Raw genomic sequence first — 19,732 nt, 5'->3', positions numbered from 1 at the left:
GAGGAAGGAGAACGAATCTATAAGGAAAAGGTGAGGTATAATCCACGCGGAAGGCCACCTTGGGATGTCATGGTGAATTTCTTTGATGAGCTAAAAGATCTCGGGATGATCGGTTATGAATCGCTGCATGTTGAATTCGTGGAGGTTGTTCACTATGTACCAGAGAACTACATACCAGAGCCTCCCCGACCGATATCACCTGAAGCGAAGAAGCGTGCAAATAGTTTGCCAGCCTATGACTCAGATATATCATTATAGCATAGTGCGTGATGAATTCCTGGGAGAGAAGCAGAGAGCAACAGGAAAAAAAGATACAATTAGAAAAAGAGGGTAGAGGCTACATTCTAATATGTACAAAGATAGATAGATTAAGAGCAAAATCAATGGACCCTGATATCAATCAACCTAACTCTGCTTCTATAACGCTACACCTGGTACACCTTGGCAATTCTTGAACGAACCTCAACACCTACTTATGGCGCCTCTGCTAGTGCCTCCTCGAATCACCCTTCAAACCAGTCAATACACGAGGGAGAAACGTCCGTCGGTTTGATCTTCGCATCAGGGCCATATCGGTGCTGGTTTGATTGTTCGATCGCTTAGCGACAGTTGATGTGCTGGTGCTCTGAGCGCAGATCTGTCGTGACCAGTCACATTGATCAAGGTACATAGCAATGGCAAACCACGTATAGGTATCAGCATTTTTGACAGCTTTGGCTTTTGATTCCGCGGCAAGTGTAGCCACATTTGGAGGAAAGTAAGCCTTTTGCCCATTGGGAAGCGTCTCATCGGTGACAACTGTAACCAAGTCATGAATATCAGTTATGGGGTTTGAAGATCGCTTAAAAACCAGAAGGTTAACTCACCTTGTTTCGTGACTAAGTGTGCTAGCTCATGCATCAAAGTACCAGGCGTTGAAAGAGCAGCCCGTAGTGGTGTTCCGTCAGCTATAATCTTTTCCTTAGAGCGCCAAGCACTAAGGGAATCCTTTCTTTTAGCCCGAGTGAAGCTATATGGGCACATGGTAATCGTGTAGACCTTCTGTGTGTCAGAGATGGTTGTGAACCCTAATGTTGCCTCCATGTTGTTGTGGACACAGCCCGGGCCAGCACCAAGAAATGATTTATACAATGGAGACCACCAGCTCCATTTTACAGCACCGCCTTGATGATAATCATGATGTCAGGGCTGGTCAGGCAAAAATTTGGCTTACCATAGTTTGTCATTGATTGAACTTACCTGTCACCTGAGAGATTGTCCTGCCATTCATTTGTCCGTCAGATCCATAGTCCATCTCTGTCCTCCATCGCCAGCTATCGTCACAAAAGAAACCCGGCTGAGAAATCTTTGCATCCTCTGTGCCTGTTGAGAAAGCAATAATTTGTCCGAAAATATCTAGTAGGAGGTATGTTAGCCCTAGTGTCTACCTCTACTCAGTGAGCAGTAGGGTGAGAGGCAGGTAGTACAATCCCCGCCGGTACTCTCAGCGTAGAAACAAATAACGCAAATGGAAATATCAACCAACATTTAACGTATGCGAACTGTGCTGAGTCAATGGCTGACACCGTTGTAGGTGATGATGAATCGGCTTTAATTCCAAAGAATGTTTCTACCGTTGCGCGCACCGTCGCACTGGTAGCATAACTGTTCAAGGAATCCAATGCCACCTGAGCAAGGTCAATTGCCTCAGTATAGATGGCACTCAAATCCGCATCCGTGCCATAGCAGGTTCCACCGTAAGTACCACTTCCAGATCGTGTGACAGGGCCTTGGCCCTGCTCAACACGAAAGCGACTATTGATATCCAAAGCCCAGGATTGACTAATAAACATGAAGATTCCTATCCAGCTCAGCAGCCATTGTGCAAAATTTTGCAGGCAAGACTTCATGGTACAAATTGCTTCTCGTATGGTCTCAAGCAAGAGCCATTCAAATAGCTAGATTTGTTTAAGAAATAGCAACCATCAACGTTGCAAAAGAGAGTCGAGAAGAAAATCGAAGGTCTCAATGACAACGCTTCATGTATAGTGAAAAGACTGAGAAGAAAGGGAGTAATCTTATTACCAAATAAGAACGAATGGAAAGGAGTGGCTAGAGACAGCATATGTAGTGAATGCTGGAATATAGACGAGTCTTATATTGTGCAACGAGGTCCCAAAACTCCAGCAAATTCCCAATTGGCCGAAAGCGAGAAATCGAGCTAGACTCATGATGAGCTAGCAAAGACTGGAAACCCCAAAGCGATAATATAATATTACATGAAAAAGTAGTGTAAGATTTCTTCTCTGTATGACAATGCCACAGGAGGCCCGCTTAGTATAGTTCATACTCGCATGTCAGAAAATCTTACAGCCCCGCTGTCCCTCAATCTCCCGTCTTTTCACGGACTTACAGCAAGAATAGGCTGTACAGGCCGTGGTCTCTCAATCAGTCCTCATTTCGGAGTAAAGGTCTAGGGCACCTGTAGTCTACTCAGCCAGGAAGCTAGCGTGAAACCAGTAGCCTTGGAATGCCGGGAGATACCAAGGGCGTGCTTTAGACTCTGAAAAGCTGTGACACATGCAATCAACCTGAGAAGATATGAGAACTCATAATGATCCAAGTAAAATGCTTGGATAGCCTCAGTGTCCGAGGAAGCAACACACTAGGGGATCCTGAACTCGAAGATGGATGTTGCTATTGTCTGCCGAAAGATGACAAATATGGGTTTTACCAAATTCAAAGGAATGGTGGAGAGCGGAGAGATGGTCTAAGCGAAGGAGAGTGACTAAAGCTTAGCAAAAACATAGTGTGAATACTAAGTAGGGCAATGCATTGACTAGACAAGCTCGCTCTTCCATCTGTTGTGTGACTCAGTTGTTTATTAAACAGACCCACATATGCTACTAACAAGCAATGGAAAGCCAGATAATGGTCTCATATCAACAATCGGAATAGAAGATCTCATGTTGGGTTTTCGGTATGGCGAAGCCCGGCTATTGCCCTAAAGAGCAAGTCATTCTCTCTTTGCTCTACCCATCGATTTCTAATTCAGGACTACTCTAGGTACTCTAACAGACTTTCTGGATGCTCAAACCCCCTGTCAAACGCGCGGACTTTTGCGGAAAAATTCAAGCAGACTAAGATAGTCGAAATTGCAAGCATTGCTAGCATCATAGCGCGAGGAGTAAGATTTCCTGAGGGAACATGCGGATACGACATTAGCTCTGAAATTCGAGGATGGAAAAATTGCAATTGGAGAAGATTTAGATCGTTCAAATCGGAACATATCCGTGCTCTAAGATTACTTGGTCTGTCGAGATATGTAGAGCTGGGAAAGCCAATTATATCTGCAAAGCCTCGTTGATCTTCTGTCCGGGATACCGTCGGATAGAATCATAGAACGAGACGAAAGGAATGAGAACAAGCGGAAACCAAGGGTGCTGATGTGACCAAATGGCTCCCAACTACTCCGTACTGTACTATCTACGGAGTACATATCCCTGAAGGACGCATGGCCGCTATACCCGGGCACTGTTCTGTATCTAAGTAAGAATACTCCGTGCTAAGTCTTCCAGTCCAATTTCCTTCTGCGAATTAGACCATTTTGAGTGGAGAGACGCCGCCTTTCTTTCGTCCGATTGCGCTGCATGACTCCTTTTCAATTACGCGAGGCTCACTGGAATATCCAAACATTCGTTCTCAAGTAAACAATACAGAATACAGCAACTAACTCCCGGAGTAGATAGATGTCAGAAATGAATCGGTGGTATAAAGTCTGGAAGGCGTCGAAATGTCTTATTCTTTTACTCCCATACACTCTTTTCCGTCCTTTTTTGTGACTTTCCTGCTCCCATACCTTAAGGTGTCTTAGCGGAGCACCTTGTCAAGAGTTATGCGGCATCTTCGTCCTTCTTTTGCATTCTCTTTTCTTATATTCCCTACATTCGTTTTATCTGATGATATCCCTTGCGACTCGACACATCCTTGTACCGAAGGATGCTGTTCTAAATTGTCGAATGTTTGCGGCTACGGCCCAGATTATTGTTCATCTACCAACTGCATCGCTGCAGCTAGTACAAACGGGACTTGCTCCCAGCTGGCTGAGTGTGATCCTGGGGTCTACCCAGGCTGGGGAGACAAGTGGGGTATGAGCTATCCCGGATTAAGAGATGCTTTCTAATACTGTTGTATTCATCTAACCTTGTTGATATTCTGATTCAGGCTCTCAGTATGCCAAATCCGAGAATTGCCCTCTGAATGTCTGCTGCAGCGAGTATGGCTTCTGTGGAACAACCACGGGCTTTTGCGGCGACGCTACTGTTGCTGAGCCAGTATGCGACGGAACTTCGGCAACGAAGAAGACTATCGCATACTACGAGGGTTGGAACTCTGAGCGTGCCTGTGACACCATGCCACCAGAGAATATTCCGATTGGCGGTTACACGCACATCAATTTCGCTTTTCTGTACATTGACCCTGATCTTTACACGATAAAGCCGATGGAAACTTCTCAGCAAGAGCTCTACAGTCGCGTCACCGCGCTGAAAAAGCGCAAAAATGGCTTAGAAGTCTGGATTTCGATCGGTGGATGGGCCTTCAATGACCCTGGACCGACTGCTAACACCTTTTCCGAGCTGGCGGCATCCAAGTCCAAGCAATCGACCTTTTTCGAGTCATTATTGAGCTTTTTGGACAAATACGGATTTGATGGCGTGGATCTGGATTGGTATTGCTAGACGCTCACCCCCCCCCCCCCCAAAAACAACCAAAAACCCAACTTTTTTTTCAAATAACCTTGACTAATACGAATAAAAATAAAGGGAATACCCAGTTGATGCTGAACGCGGCGGATCAGATGCCGATTATGACAACTATCCAACCTTCTTGGCAAATCTTCGCTCTGCGCTTGATAGTGCAGATAAAGGCTATGGCTTAACCATTACCCTACCCAGTAGCTACTGGTATCTTCAGCATTTCGATGTCGTGAAGATGGCTAAGAGTGTCGACTGGGTAAGTTCTTTCAGCTTTACAGGATGACTCTTGTTACTGGACTGGACTCATCTAACGCGCCTTTAGTTCAACATGATGACATACGACCTTCGTAAGTTGAGGAATATATGTTAACGCGAATGTAATGTACCAGGCTAACTGATTTTTAGACGGTGGCTGGGATGCAGATGACCCTTGGATTGGATCCGTTGTCAACGCGCATACCAATCTTACGGACATCATCTCGGCAATGAATCTTTTGTGGCGGAATGACATTCATCCCTCTCAGGTTGTGATGGGACTGGGATTCTATGGCCGAAGTAAGTACCCCTCCCGCTCGAGGGAGAGAATATAAAACCACTGCTAATCCCAGGGCTTTTCAGGCTTCACGCTCAATAATACGTCATGTGTCACTGCGGGATGTCCTTTCTCGACAGTTGGTATGTCTAAGTTCTGGGAACACCAGGTTACATTGTCACCACGGGTTTCTGACATGATGGTTAACAGGTAAAGCGGGTGATTGTACAAACAGTGCTGGCACGCTTTCATTCTCGAAAATCGAAGCAATTCTAAAGGATGCGTCTCGCAATGCCACCCAGACCTATGACGAAGCCTCTTCGGTTCAAATCGTGACATTTGATGGGAATCAATGGGTGAGCTATGATAACTGGGCTTCGTTTCAGGCTAAGTTGGACTACGCAAATTCCCATTGCATTGGAGGGTAGGTTATAGTCTGCGTGTGAGAATACCTTAATGTTGGTAATGAGCTAATCGTACATTGCAGAACAATGGTCTGGGCTGTCAGCTTGGACGTCGACGGAACAGCAACCGGTAAGTTGACCACCCCAAACATCGTTCAAGAGATTTGAGTTTCTGACTCTTCCCTTTCCAACAGATGGCCTTACCGGGGCCTCGGTCGTTTTCCCCGGTGACGACGGTTCCAATGGAGGAAGTGAAGATGTGTATATCGGACCTGACCTGTGGAAAAATGCAACCAAGGAGATCTCTTGCAAGCCACCCTGCACAATGATCCTCCCCCCATTCCCACTAGTGTCTCCTATAACGATTGACTGGCCAGCATACCAGACTACCATTGCGTCAAGCTCTGGTGGGACCACATTGACCAAGACCACTACAATCACCGTTGCTCCCTTTACTATCAGCGAGATCCCATTCTGGCCTATCACTGTGGCGGAACCTGGCAGGAATGCCTACTTGAGCCCCATGCAGAGCATTGCTCCCCCAACCTTTGGTCTGACTTTGCCACCAACCGAAGCTACATTCCCCCTTTTCCATACAGATTACAGTGCCACTCTTACCACCACGGCATCGACGGCAAACGCTACTGTACCATCCGTTTCAACACCTGCCGCTGTCCAGAGTGGAATTGTTTCCGATTGTACAGAGTTCTATAAAGCAATCGCCGGCGATGGATGCTATGCCATTGCAACCGCGCACGATATCACACTTGCGCAATTCATCGTAAGTTATGCGAGACTAAGGAACACCATTAATCCTTACTGAGCACTCCTTTTTAGGCATGGAACCCGGCGGTTAATTCAGACTGCTCGGGACTTTGGGTTGATGAATATTACTGTGAGTCCTGACTCTTTCGACTATTTAGCTTAATACTAACCCATATCAGGCGTCGCTGTTGCTAAAGCTACGAGTACCACGTCATATACACCCATCCCCGTGACCTTCTTTGGCAATTCACATGTTATTACCGTGGCGCCACAGCCGACAGCGACATCAATCCAACCGCCTGGAACAAGTATGCCCATACTCACATACTCCGACGGGAAGACACCCTCGAATGGGGGATGTAGTTCTGGAGGCGAGACCACTGGTTGTGGAAAGATCGATTGTTCCCTCTTTGGTTGTGGGGGTGAATGTGGTTTCTTTGGGTGTGATGGAGGCTGTGGCTTAGGATTCTGCGGGGGAGGGTGTGGTCTTCTCGGTTGCGGCCCAGGATGCGGATCTGGTGAGTCAACAGTGTTCAATAACCAAGCACCGATATCATAGTTCGCCCATCGTGCATGACGCTGACATAACTTTTCTGTTGCGCGTCTAGGGAGCTGTCTCCAGGAAGGAGGTGGTGGCGGCTCTGAGGAGGAAGAGACATCAACTTCTGAATCGTGCAGCGCAACTGCCACGGCTTCTGTCACGATTGTTTGTGACTATGCCTGTCCAGACGGAGCATCGACATCCTGTGCCATTCTCTGCACCTCGTTGACTATTAGCTGTGAGCCTACCGGGTTGGTTAGGTCGCACCGGGCACTGTGGACGCAGACGCGCTGCCACTCACATTACTTGAGGCCTCCGATGAGGCCATGACATCCGCTGCCGAATCTGTAGCATCCTGGTTGAACCCCAAATACACTAGCCTAGATCCTGTCATGATAAGTGGCACCACCATCACTGCATCCGCTACAGCGCCCGCGGTGACGACGTCTGCTTCAATCACCTCCGCCACTGCTATCTCGGCCTCCTCTTGTGATATCAAAAGCGCCAGCTCCTCCTCCTACTGCTCATGTGATGGAGGATATGGCGTGACACTGTCAACCAAAGCTAACAAGTCCAAAACCACCTTCCTGGTCTGTGATGTCACTCCAGCCCTGACAATTTCCACTATCAAGCCGACGACGACCAGCACCAAACCCCAGTCTACTTCCACAACCACTTCTGCCAGCGGGTCTACATCCACGGGATTTGCGCTCTATATGTCCTACTGGTCAGCCTCTGAATGTCCCATTGGACTTACATGCGAGGATGACGGGAAATGGAATGCGGTGATGGTGGAGAATCTTTGGAGCGATGAAGCGGCCGTGCCCATCAAAGGCACGTGGAACCAGAATGGCATGGTTGATGGAAGTCAAGCAACATTCTGTGATCAGACTTCAACTTTTACAATCGATGGCGATGACATCAAGGGCTCAAGCAGTGTCAGCAAGTATGGCTCATATGTTTGCAAGAAGCGAGCTATTCCTGAAGAGAATACCGGGTATGATCCAGAAAACACGGTATCTTATGATATCGAAGGGGCATGGGCGTGTCTGACAGACATCTGTACCTAAGTGAGCTTATATAAGATTTTGGTCAAACAGGCGAATCAAATGATAGGTATAGTAGTTACAGTAGAATATTCTGAATTGGACTAGTCGAGGAAAAAATCATGCTCCTAGAGGACCAGGAGATAGAGATATCTATATATAAGGAAAATGATTAATTAATAATAGAATGATTATCACAGGTGCAGAATTATTTTGAAGCTAAGTATGGTTATTATCTCAAGTATGAATATGGCCTGATATTCATTGGACCATTATTTGCTTCAAACATACACATTCTTCATTATCTCTGAAATGTAGTATTATACCTTAAGATTTTATGTCCAGAGTCATTCAGGGCTGCTTGTTGGATTGGCTGATCGTCTTGTAAGGCAGCTATTTGCCTTGAACATAGTTATAACTGAGCAGTGGAATGTAGTGATACTCTGTAAGATAGTTGCCTCAGTCCAGTCTGTTCCTCTTGCTGACTAGTCTCAATACCAGGGTCATCTGTCTCCACAGAACGCAGCAATGGAGGCCACATCCAGCAGAAAGTCACCCTCTTGCCTCCCAAAGAAACTAGTACAGATCAATAACGACTTTTTCTTTGCAGAATAAATACATACCTGCGAACCATAATACTAATCCGTTTTACATTCCTCAAATCCAACGGCTCCGCATCAACTTTCCTCCCCCGATACGACGCCCGTAGATCCTCCCATCTCACTCTCACAATTGCCCTCTCCACCGTCTGGAAATCATACTCCCAGCTGATCGTACTCTGCTCACGACCATCAGCCCGGGTTGGTAGTAGTCTGTCTTTAACAACTAGAGTGTACACTTTCCCATCCGAACCGGCGACGTCCAGCTCGAGCCCGTCGGCGTCGGATAGGTCCCAGGATATATCATCTGTTGTCCGCTGGGAGGCAAACCCTGCTCGGCCGAGGGTGGTAATATCCAGATGTCCGTGGAATTGGACTGTGTTGTTTGGGAGAATGGTGAGGGTGGAATACGAGGAACCGCCCCGGACGCGGTCGTCGGAGGAGGTCCAGTATGTGAGGGACCATCGTCTATACCATTAGCTATGTCAGATCTGAGCAAGGTGACTTACTGGTCGCCTCCAAAGAGGAATCTGTGGGATGATGGTGCCATTGATGTTATATGGATGATTGTGGTTGATGCTGACAATGGCTGGTATAAATGCTCGATCGATCGATCGGTTACCACGTAGATGACGTGGTAATCGTAGTAATTCGATTGTTTCAGAGCATTCTAGCTGACCGCACATTCAGATATCGTAATATTCATACTATTATCAACAGTGAAGAGACTCTCAGCAATAATAGTCTACAGCTTGGACTACTCACCACGGACGACCATTCCACCCGATTTGTCCTGATCTCGACGGACCCGACAAGGATCTTCCTGCTGGCACTCGTAGTTAGAATGCCTCCACGGTCTCCACACGTCAATCCACTTGTGCCACACCTTCTCCCTACCCGAGTTGAAGAACCGGCTCCGAAGCTCCACCAACCCTCTGATCCGAGATTTCTCGGCGAACCCAGTCTTGACCATCTTTCCGCCTTGGTTCTCTGCGGACATACTTCATAACACTATGTAGTAACCGCGGTACGTCGCTAGTAGGGACTTGTCAACCAGAATGCCTGATAATTCCTACTATACTAGAAATGGAGGTCTAGACGCCTCATTAGCTTAGTGGTTTCATGGCTGATAGGACTATAGTAGTAGGGTCATTCATCGATATTACAACTATCCCATCACCCGCGGCCCACGGATGAGGATGGCCACGGGTCCAGTACTCCCTAGTCCGTAGTTCCCGACCGGACACAGGATCCACGAAGATATATCTACCGCTACCGAGTCCATGGTGGTGGATTGTGGCATTTATGCTCCGTACACGCCGTTGTACAGCCATAAACCAACTACATTAGCTCGTATGAATCCACATATGAAACCGTTTCTAGTAGACCAGCCAATCAGCGTGCGTCTAGCACTTCAACATCGTATCCATTAGTCAGGATTCGGCCTCGCGACATTTCGCGTCCGAAAGCTCGTATCAATTCATCAAACTAACAGAGATGGGAAATTCCAGATATGATGCCAGTCCCTTGTAGGCTATTGATCGGGAGGGCTCCTCGGTACATAACCCGGGGACTCTGCATCACACGCTGCACGCACTCAACCACCTTATCCATCCAGTACAATAGCATCCAGTGTCCCAACCAGCGTGCATCATATCGGAGTAGCCAATTCGCACCACCGTACCGAAGAACAGTTTCGACAATGGCAAGCGACCAATCTACGACACTGGACCAGCTCCTGGTCCCCTCCCTTCTCCCCCGCATTTACACCTTCTGGTTCCAGCACATCCCCTCAAACAAGCGCCTGCTCCTCCCCTCCCAAGAGGACTGGATGAAATGGTTCCTGAAATCCGACGACTTCGACAGCGCATGCACGTACGTCCTTCCCCCCCATTTCCGTCGTGTATAGTTCTGGCTAACCCTATAGCTCCCAATTTTCGACCATTCTCACCGCCATCCGCGACACCAACACCACCGCAGAGGACCTCCTCTCTCGGGCTAACCCCTCCACACCCCAAGACTGGCTAGCCCTCATCATCCTCCTGGACCAACTCCCCCGCAACATCTACCGCGGCGAATCATCCCGCATCGTCTTTGAATTCTTTGATCCACTCGCGAGAACTATCGCCCTCAAAGCCGCGGACGCGGGGTTCCCAAGTGGGACCAGTCCCTTCCGCTACCGCCAGGGTCAGCGCATATGGTTTTACATGCCGTTCATCCATGCCGAGGATCTCGACATGCAGGAGCTTGCGCGGATCAAGTATGCGGAGATGGCGGAGGATTTCACCCGGTTGCTGGACGGGGATGCAACGGGGTTATCGGATGACGAGGCGCAGTGCCGGCAGATTCTTCTGGAGAATCGGGCGAGGCTCGAGGAGCAACTGACGACGCATTTCCGGGTACAGAGGGAGCATTATGAGCCCATTGCGCGGTTCGGGCGGTTTCCGCATCGGAATGTGGCGTTGGGGAGGGAGACGAGTGACGAGGAGAGGAGGTTTCTGGAGGAGGGAAAGATATTTGGGTAGTGGGTTTGAATCTCTCTATCCGTTTAATCTCTCTATCCCGTTGCAAATTGTGCATTGGAGAAAAATTTGAAAGACATTATTGATTATCGTAGATGAAATGAACGGAGTAGGTACAACGTGGTGGTTACCGACAAATCAACCCTTGATCAACACCCGCACACCTTTGCTATCCATCCGGGGAAAAGGGATGAAAATGTCGTGCTTGATGGCTACGTCTTCCACGGTGGTCTCGTACAGCTCCAGGTCCATTCTGCGGAGGAGGGTCGACACGGCGAGGAGGATCTCTGCTTTGGCGAGGCTGGTCGATGGAGTTAGTAGATGTAGATCCGGAGGAGAAACATCACGTACTGCATTCCGATACACTGGCGAGAACCCTTGGAGAAAGCGACCATGTACTTTTCGAGGCGTTTGCGCTCGGCGGGGTCGAGCCAGCGCTCGGGCTTGAAGCGGTGCGAGTCGGGGAAGACGGTCTCGTTGTGGTGCATTAGGAGGCAGCTCATGCTCACGGGGACCTACGACGGTCAGCACCGGTCAATCGAAACAGAAGATGGGGCATACTCCGGGGGGAATGGTCCAGTCTCGGAACTTGAGGGCGTTGTAGGGGGCGATTCGCGGGAGACGGGCCGAGACGCCGTAGGACAGTCTATATATACATGTTAGGCACACTCTGGCAGGATTTAGGGTAGGTCATACCTGATCCCTTCCAACATCACACCGGTCTATGACAGCATCAGTATCAACCTGGCCTTGGCCATGTTGCCAGATGACTCACCAGGTAGGGCAACTGCTCCAATTGAACGAGTGCCGGGTCCTCGCCCACCGTCTCCAGCTCAGCCTTGAGCTTCGCCATCGTCTCCGGGTCATTCAGCAGATAGAACAGAATATAGGTAATCGCCTTGGCCGTGGTCTCCGCCCCAGCCGAAACAAGCACCTGCATCTCCTGCGCCAGTCGAGTCTCGCTCTTGTTCTTCGCCGGCAGATTACTCCGCAGGATATCGTCAAAGATATTCACGAACCCCTCGTTCTGCACCCCCTGGTTGCCCTTCTCGTTGTGAGCCGCCACAATCCGCTTGATCATCTTGCGGCACCGGCGCTGGAAATCGAAAAACAGCTCCATCCCGGGGTTCAGCCACGCCGTGACTGCCTCCGGCAGGGCGAGTAGCAGCGGCAGCGCCCACGCGACCGGACGGATAAACACCATCGTCTTGGCGGTGCCGTTGAGGGTCCCGTGCCACTGCGGGATGAAGTCCGGCGCGTCAAGGTAGTGGTACCCATCGCCCATGCTGTAGTCGGTGATGACATCGGTGGTGTAGCAGGTGAGCGCGTGCTCGATGTTGAGCGGCTGGCCGGTGTTCTTCAGCTCGTCGAGGCGGCGACAGAGCTTGTTGACGAGGGCCTTGATGGCCGGTTCCTGGCGGCGGATGCGCGTGCTGGAGAAGAAGGGGTTCAGCTGGGCGCGGAGCTGGCGATGCAGGTGGTGGTCGATGGTGTTGAGGAGGGCCAGCGGGGCGTTGAGCGTCTTCTGGTAGTATTCATATTTGTTGCGGGGGCTGTCGCGCGAGTAGAGGACTTCGTAGTAGTCCGGGTCGTTGATGTGCAGTTCTGTCGGGCTGATGCGCACGATGGGGCCTGTATGACATGAGTACAAGTGGACAGTCGAAATGTCATAACGGACAAGGATAAACGCCAAGAAGTGATCTATCGAACTTGACGGGGTGCATTCAGAACGCAGCCGACAGGTCAGAGGATTACGCTTACCGTACTTCTCATGGAGACGACCAATCTGAAAGGTGAACTGTCCGCAGCAGATGGTATCCCAGTAGAACTCATACAGATGGGTCAACGCAGCGAGTTTGGGTCCAGGGAAACCGGCAATGGGAGACAGATACAGCCGGTCGAGGACCACCCAGAGCAGATAGACTGCCCCGAGAGCGACGGCCGAAGATACCGGGTGCGAAAGCAGGAGACGAAACAGTTCCATTGTTGACAGGGAATCAATTGCAGGTGTGGTTCATGCAAAAGGGAAACTCCAGCTCACCAGAACCATGGTGCCGGGTCGGGTTGGTCGTCCACTGGTTTAAAAAATGGTCGAGGATTGTCATTCATTCGGGCTTTGGACAATGCTCTGACCCATCAGACTGCGCCGGGGGGAAGGGGGGGGGGGAGAGGGGGACGAACAGCGCGAACTCAGTTTGAGTTCCCATGTTGTCAATTGCTCTTGGTGGGCGTCTCATTCTGTCTACGGAGTACTCCGTTGAAGGGAGACAACGAGTGGAGACTGACAATCCAGTAAGACGGCCACGCATTCACTTCCAGGTGCAGACTGTGAAGGATGCCCGTGCTTTTCTTCACGGCAGACGGGCAACCGGATGGAGACTCCGGGAAAGATTGCAGCCATAGTGGATATCCAGAGCCAGTCAGAAGCGTTGTATGCGTGGGCTTGGGACCAAGTGCAGTGGAGGGTTGCCCTCTTGGGAAAGCCACAGCTCTCTCCCCGGCCGCTAACAGACGCTAGCGAGGTTAGACTCTCTGTCTTGTACTGGTCTGTGTGACTCTAGCCTTTTGTTAGGGCGTGATAGGCGTGGACGTTGTAGGGGCATCCATGGCTGGAGCCATCATAACCAATCTGTCGGGTCAAACGGGATAATAATATTGACAAGGTTGGAATATGAGTTGTACTCCGTACGTTTGCAGCCTGCATAAGAAGCTGAATTCGCAAACACGCTTACTATCCTTTCATCTCCTTTTGGTTATGCACATTACTAATTACGAAGCACCTCCGGATGACCCGCGTCTCGACCCACTGATCCGTCGCGTCCCTTTCCCGTTCTGGGCTGGACTGAACTTCTCTGGGGGCTGGCCGCTGCCTTGGTACTTCTGATCCTTCTCATTCTCCCTGGGTGTGATTGGCCGTCCGCCTCAATGGCATGATGATGATGGAATGGATGGCACAAACTTGTCTTGCGGGTTCATGGTGCGATGCTCACGGAAGGTCTCCTTTCCCGTCCAGGACCATGATCCATATCCACAGTCTAACCATCACGGATAACTGGACTGTGGATCATCGACGATAAGCTTGCCCAGTCCTTCAGAACGATACCGATACGGACCCTGACCGCTGGTTTATTGTTGGCCATGGTGCTTTGGCAACTTGTCCCCGACAGCAGGCCCACCGTCCAGTGCACTGTAGAGTACGGAGTAAGGTTCAGACACCGGGAGATTTCGCGGCAAATAAGTCGCTGTAAAAGGAGTCATGTCATTACCATCTCGGCCCACCCACCCAAATTGGGAGGGTTACGGCGTTGTTGTCCTTTTGAGTTTTGTGGCACGGGTCTTTCCCGCACAGGTGGAGGTTCACTATCCGTGGTACGACTCTGGGGTCTCCAGTCGATGTTGACATCCTAACTGGCTAGGCTACCATATTAGGATGCTATACAGACTCGATGGTCTTTTGCCTGTTCTGAACTGTCGATGGCGGCATGTGATTATATTCGTCAATCTGCGATATGGTAAACAGCTGATCCACGGGACTTGCAATATCGGTCAAGATGTACCAGATTCATGCGTTTTTATTCCAGGCGCTTCTTAATGCTTGATGATGAACTCACTGACGATTGAAGTACTCTGACTTGCTATTCCATATGGCAATCTTGTATAATCCTTGTCTGTCGACAGAAGGACCAAATTCAGCAAGTGTGAGGTAGATGTTAGTATGATCGACGCAGGGGTTATCAACCAGGCATCTGCACTGTTTCTGCCCGAGCCAGGGTACAGGGGTTCAAGGGGGTAATTCATTGTAGTTCATTTCTCGGCATTCTCAGTATAGTTGTAACTGACCGGACTGGGAATTGCCTGAATAGTTTGACAACAGTGCCAGCTCAAAGCATGTTGCTCCCATATTTCGCCTCGGCCTGCACCGGACCGACCTCCTCCCAATGCGACCCTCCATATCAATTAACAGTCCATGACCTCAATCCTTTACATCCTCCCATAGCTGAACAAAGATCAAGTCGGTCGACGATGCACAGTCTTCAACGGAGGGGGCTCGTAGTCAGCTTAAGGACTAGAAAGGTGGAGACGAGGCTCTTGTTCCTATCAAAGACAGGTGATACTGATGGAGAGTGATTGCCAGTGTTGTATTGCAGTGGAGAAAGACGGCATGTATATCGGTAGGTGAAATAGATAAGGGAGCCCAATGGTCGTCTATGCCGACACACGGTTAGCCAAATCCAAAAGGTCGTCTGACTTTGTCGTCGGAAGCATGTCACTCAGGTTCTGATTTGATTCCAATCTGGCAGAAAGGAAAATACGGCTGGAGGAAGTGGGAGCAGACGTGAGTCACGCCTACGTTCAGCAACTCTCGGCTACACCTACTGTATGCAGCCCCAAATATATGATAATCCCTTGTTGTATTATTCCACTTCGAGCGGCCGATTCAAACATCCGGACACTTATCTCTCACACAGCACGAATCGCCTCTTCCCCAAGAGTGATTCAACCGGCCATGACCAACGCCACCGTCGACACCGTCAGGTGAAATTCCGACCGCTGACACTCTGCCCCGGTTAAACTTCCCATGGTAATCTGTCAAGACGGAAGAGAGTCTAACTTCACTAGTGTCGTTTAGCAGCCGGGAATAAGGCTATTCTCCGTCCAACAGGAGACCACATTGACACTGATCTCGAGCCCAGAGCCACAGGCGACATCATCGCGCCTGTCGTCTCCACGACTGATTATACCAGCCCAGCCGCGGCAGTCTGGAGCGGTACGGCTTGCCGATCTCCACAAAGTTCACACAGGAGCTCCACAAGTGCAGGAAGAGGAAGAGCTGCAGCGGCATCCCAACAGTAACATCAAGCTACTCCTTGAACGCGTGTGGTGCCTCTCCTTATCAGACCGTCTCACATAAGCATAGTCTAGCCCCGATGTCAACAAAGGCAACTAGCGGCGAGGTAGATTAGCCCAGCAGCTGGTGGCGAAGGCGCGCAGGTTGCGAGACTGATCTCGCCAGCATTATTTCAATGCTTCCCGAGGGTCATTGTGCAGATTTTCGATGCTTCTTGGCTGGCTCGGTTTCTCTTGCATGTCATCGTGGTGGGGATACTTTGAGGCAACTGTATTCCTGGAGGCGCTGAGCGAAACGAGGTTTATAGTATTGTCTTTCCTGGTACTCTGTAGAAGTCTGGCTTTGCCGAAGATGAGTTTTACGGCTATCGGTGCGTATTAGCAGTCCGGTGGAATGAAGGGATGCTGTACATCTGCGTACTGAAGACGTATCTCATGCAGGATTATACTATGATGTGACGTGTCGGGACTTGATGAATAATATATTACTCCAAGTAACATTATGATGAATCCTTGTCTGGTGAATGTTCAACCCTGTCAGGAAAACTAGAGGAATAAAGCCTTTTTTTCTCATGGCAATGATTTGATATGTGCTGGGAGCAGTCAGGTTACTAAGACTCCAGAGCGTCAATGCAGTCAAGTCTCCCAAGAAGGTTATATACTTAGAAATGACTTCGGGTAGCCCTGAGTCAATCTATCCGTCTCCACTACAACTGGTGCAGGCTCGGTAGTACGACAAGAACGAGCAAATGCCATAGAGGTCCCTTCACATGCCATGGTAAGCCTAATTCGGCATTGTAGAGGTACTACCCTGCTGCAATCTACGCACAACCCCAATCCCAATGCCGAGTGATTTGTAGAACCAGCGTATGGAGTAATGTTGACTTTGACTCTCCCAGCAGGTGAATATCCATCCATAATAATATCTCATGCATGACACGAGTCAGGTATTGGAAGTGGAAGATTGTGCCGTTACGCATCACCAGGCATCAGCGATATCCCTGTCTGCGGTGTGCCGTGCACCAACCGGATCCCCGGCATCGATTACAGCCACATCGGATGGTTCTGATCTTCTTCTCGGGATATTCCAAGGAAATATCTTGAATAAGAGTCGGATGGTCTGTCCTGAACTGATAACGGATATTATCGGCCAGACTCGGACAGACACGGCTATCCTCGCTCACGTGCCTCAGTCGCAAAATTTTCACCATTCGAGGACGATTCACCGGCCACAGAGCCGTTCATAACCGATTCTTTATCAGCTGTGCCTGACACACTGGCGAAAAGCCATTGGACAATGCTGCCTGTCGGGAAATCTCCTGTGGCTGATGCAGACTGGTGAGCCTGCGTTCTGGCCAGCTTCTATAAATGTTATATAAAACTTCGGAAAAGTATGGATCTCCCACATCACTATGAGCTCCATCTGGCAGCCATCAATGGCAACTGACACCCAACCATGAAAAAATTGTCTGCTCCACCGCGGCCTGGACGTGGGAGGATGGTGTTATATACCAGGAACAGGTTCCTGAGAGTCGTAGAGCTGTAGACAAGCAAAGGACCAGCTTTCTGACGGAGAATGGACCACCCAGAGACTTCCACTCTGGACTCGCATTCGCCCAAAGCTTTCGACGATGACCACCATGGCAGCCACCCGCTCGATAGCGCCAGTGACTGTCTCTCGGACGAAACGGTAGACCATCTCGAACCCCTCGAGCTCACCCGCATCAACACCTACCGACTCCAGCAAAAGACCACCGTGGGCTCCACACGCGGCCCTGCACCACGCGAGACATGGCTGCCCATGGGCGCCGGCAAGGAATACCCTCCCTTACTGCCCGATCCGGAAACATACGTCGTCGAATTCGACGGAGCGGAGGATCCCCTACACCCATACAACTGGTCCATGACCCGAAGGTAGTATTTTCCTCGTACGTAGCTGTCTGCAAAAGATGCTAAAGCGGATTCACAGAATCTTCCTGGTCTGCATCCTCTGCTACGGCACCTTCGCCGGCTCCTTCGCCAGTGCCGTCTTCTCCGCGGCCATCGCCTCCTCCAGCAAAGAATTCCATATCAGCCAGGAAGTCGGCTCGCTCGGCGTCACGCTGTACGTGCTCGGCTTCGCCGCTGGGCCAACCATCTGGGCCCCTGCCTCGGAGCTCATCGGACGGCGCTGGCCGCTGTCCCTGGGCCTCCTGGGGTGCGGGATTTTCACCGTGGGCTGCGCAACGGGGAAGGACGTTCAGACTCTCATGATCTGTCGGTTCTTTGCGGGCTTGTTCGCCGCGAGCCCGATCTCCGTCGTGCCTGCTGTCTTTGCGGATCTGTTCAACAATGCGCAGCGCGGGATCGTCATGTCGATCTTCTGCATGGCGGTGTTTATCGGTCCGTTTGCGGCGCCGTTTGTAGGCGGGTTCATCACGATGAGTGCGCTCGGTTGGCGCTGGACGATGTACATCTCTGCGATAATGGTGTTGCTGGGATTTGTGCTTGTTGTGCTGTTCCTGGATGAGACCTATGCGCCTGTTATTCTGGTGCGCAAGGCGGCGACGCTGCGGCGGCAGACGCATAATTGGGGTATCCATGCGAAGCAGGATGAGGTCGAGGTTGATTTCCATGAACTGGTGCGGAATAATTTCACGAGACCGCTGAAGATGCTGTTCACCGAGCCGATTCTGCTGCTGATCTCGCTGTATATCTCGTTTATCTACGGGCTCATCTATGCCCTGCTCGGTGCATACCCTGTCGTCTTCCAGAGGGTGTACGGGATGAACATGGGCGAGGGGGGACTGGCGTTTGTCGGCCTGATCATTGGAGAATTGCTCGGTGGCGTCTTCATCCTGTTTCTCCAAGGCTCATACATCAAGAAACTGGCTGCGAATGGAGACGTTCCCGTGCCGGAGTGGCGTCTTCCCCCGGCGATTGTGGGAGGAATCACCTTTGCTGCGGGCATGTTTTGGTATGATTTATCGTGTGTTCCGTTTAGAAAAAACCTTGACTGACTGTGGCAGGTTCGGCTGGACTGGCTATACCTCGTCTATTCACTGGATGGTGCCTATTTCCTCTGGCGTTCTGACTGGCTTTGGCATCTTCTGCATCTTCCTGCAGTGCTTCAACTACATCGTTGACTGCTATCCTACTTTGTAAGTTGCTATCTTTACTATATGCATCCACCTGCTAATTGTAATAGGGCTGCTTCCACAATCGCAGCCAACACCATCCTCCGTTCCGCAGTCGGATGCGCATTTCCCCTGTTCTCTCGGCAGATGATGGAGAACCTTGGCGTACAATGGGCTGGGACGATGCTGGGCTGCATTGCAGCAGTAATGGTGCCGATTCCAATTGCATTCATGGTGTACGGCCCTTGGCTGAGAAGTAAGAGTCGATCAGCCGGTGCTCCTGTCTATCCGGAGACAAAAAAGCAGTATGATGTTTGATGACCCTGTAGATTATAGATCAGATACCACGATACCACGATATGATTAATGATATGATGCATGAGAGAAGTACGCAAGTTATACAGCCCGGTCCTTGAGTATAGTAGTGTCAGGCGATGGATAGATAGTCTTTCACGTTTAATCCACACTTTACAAAATCATGTATGCAAGCAGCTCGATGTATACACCGGCCCTGCAGCTCGTAGCCAATTCAAGTAGGGTCCAAGTTCCTCTATAATGTCTCTAAAATCCGACTCGACTTGGGGAAACAGTGTATGTACGAGTTCTCCGTCAGGACAGCCCTG

The 19,732-nt window shown here is 50.1% G+C and overlaps 5 protein-coding genes across 5 annotated transcripts; 3 read left to right on the top strand and 2 right to left on the bottom strand.

Moving 5' to 3' along the window:
• The first annotated feature begins 4,330 nt into the window (after nucleotides 1–4,330).
• On the top strand, nucleotides 4,331–8,149 carry AFUA_5G01405 (LysM peptidoglycan-binding domain-containing protein). The gene is made up of 9 exons (XM_077804713.1): nucleotides 4,331–4,708; nucleotides 4,803–4,992; nucleotides 5,059–5,083; nucleotides 5,142–5,291; nucleotides 5,355–5,411; nucleotides 5,479–6,453; nucleotides 6,510–6,567; nucleotides 6,617–6,955; nucleotides 7,046–8,149. The coding sequence occupies exons 6-9, from the start codon at nucleotides 5,998–6,000 to the stop codon at nucleotides 7,306–7,308; spliced, it is 1,116 nt and encodes a 371-aa protein (XP_077660851.1). The 5' UTR covers nucleotides 4,331–4,708; nucleotides 4,803–4,992; nucleotides 5,059–5,083; nucleotides 5,142–5,291; nucleotides 5,355–5,411; nucleotides 5,479–5,997; the 3' UTR covers nucleotides 7,309–8,149.
• Nucleotides 8,150–8,273: 124 nt separating this feature from the next.
• Nucleotides 8,274–9,398, bottom strand: AFUA_5G01380 (CIA30 family protein). The gene is made up of 3 exons (XM_743111.2): nucleotides 9,133–9,398; nucleotides 8,648–9,091; nucleotides 8,274–8,600 (listed from the first exon to the last, which is right to left on the bottom strand). The coding sequence occupies exons 1-3, from the start codon at nucleotides 9,171–9,173 to the stop codon at nucleotides 8,528–8,530; spliced, it is 558 nt and encodes a 185-aa protein (XP_748204.1). The 5' UTR covers nucleotides 9,174–9,398; the 3' UTR covers nucleotides 8,274–8,527.
• A 624-nt stretch (nucleotides 9,399–10,022) lies between these two features.
• AFUA_5G01370 (DUF924 family protein) lies at nucleotides 10,023–11,148 on the top strand (the record flags this gene model as incomplete). The annotated part of the gene is made up of 2 exons (XM_743112.2): nucleotides 10,023–10,498; nucleotides 10,551–11,148. The coding sequence occupies exons 1-2, from the start codon at nucleotides 10,137–10,139 to the stop codon at nucleotides 11,146–11,148; spliced, it is 960 nt and encodes a 319-aa protein (XP_748205.2). The 5' UTR covers nucleotides 10,023–10,136.
• Nucleotides 11,149–11,283: 135 nt separating this feature from the next.
• On the bottom strand, nucleotides 11,284–16,614 carry AFUA_5G01360 (cytochrome P450; the record flags this gene model as incomplete). The annotated part of the gene is made up of 8 exons (XM_743113.2): nucleotides 15,497–16,614; nucleotides 14,703–15,351; nucleotides 12,907–14,647; nucleotides 11,921–12,777; nucleotides 11,842–11,867; nucleotides 11,707–11,791; nucleotides 11,497–11,660; nucleotides 11,284–11,446 (listed from the first exon to the last, which is right to left on the bottom strand). The coding sequence occupies exons 3-8, from the start codon at nucleotides 13,127–13,129 to the stop codon at nucleotides 11,284–11,286; spliced, it is 1,518 nt and encodes a 505-aa protein (XP_748206.1). The 5' UTR covers nucleotides 13,130–14,647; nucleotides 14,703–15,351; nucleotides 15,497–16,614.
• Nucleotides 16,615–17,099: 485 nt separating this feature from the next.
• AFUA_5G01350 (MFS transporter) lies at nucleotides 17,100–19,503 on the top strand. Its single transcript, XM_743114.2, has 4 exons — nucleotides 17,100–17,907; nucleotides 17,963–18,949; nucleotides 19,002–19,133; nucleotides 19,181–19,503. Exons 1-4 carry the CDS (start codon nucleotides 17,570–17,572, stop codon nucleotides 19,425–19,427), a joined length of 1,704 nt encoding a protein of 567 aa, XP_748207.1. The 5' UTR covers nucleotides 17,100–17,569; the 3' UTR covers nucleotides 19,428–19,503.
• The last annotated feature ends 229 nt before the right edge of the window (nucleotides 19,504–19,732 follow it).

This window comes from Aspergillus fumigatus, chromosome 5 (assembly GCF_000002655.1).
Source record: "Aspergillus fumigatus Af293 chromosome 5, whole genome shotgun sequence".
In the NCBI taxonomy this organism is placed as follows: Eukaryota; Fungi; Ascomycota; class Eurotiomycetes; order Eurotiales; family Aspergillaceae; genus Aspergillus; species Aspergillus fumigatus.
This window is presented reverse-complemented; position numbering and strand designations above follow the sequence as displayed.

Bases quoted from the DNA above. Each gene is read 5' to 3' on its own strand.
- AFUA_5G01405 (XM_077804713.1), top strand. From the start codon at position 5,998: ATGATCCTCCCCCCATTCCCACTAGTGTCTCCTATAACGATTGACTGG. The intron at 6,454-6,509 runs GTAAGTTATGCG...ACTCCTTTTTAG, and splicing joins TCACACTTGCGCAATTCATC to GCATGGAACCCGGCGGTTAA. The intron at 6,568-6,616 runs GTGAGTCCTGAC...AACCCATATCAG, and splicing joins TTGGGTTGATGAATATTACT to GCGTCGCTGTTGCTAAAGCT.
- AFUA_5G01350 (XM_743114.2), top strand. From the start codon at position 17,570: ATGGACCACCCAGAGACTTCCACTCTGGACTCGCATTCGCCCAAAGCT. The intron at 17,908-17,962 runs GTAGTATTTTCC...GCGGATTCACAG, and splicing joins AACTGGTCCATGACCCGAAG to AATCTTCCTGGTCTGCATCC. The intron at 19,134-19,180 runs GTAAGTTGCTAT...TAATTGTAATAG, and splicing joins GTTGACTGCTATCCTACTTT to GGCTGCTTCCACAATCGCAG.
- AFUA_5G01380 (XM_743111.2), bottom strand. From the start codon at position 9,173: ATGGCACCATCATCCCACAGATTCCTCTTTGGAGGCGACCA. The intron at 9,092-9,132 runs GTAAGTCACCTT...CTAATGGTATAG, and splicing joins TTCCTCTTTGGAGGCGACCA to ACGATGGTCCCTCACATACT. The intron at 8,601-8,647 runs GTATGTATTTAT...GATCTGTACTAG, and splicing joins ATTAGTATTATGGTTCGCAG to TTTCTTTGGGAGGCAAGAGG.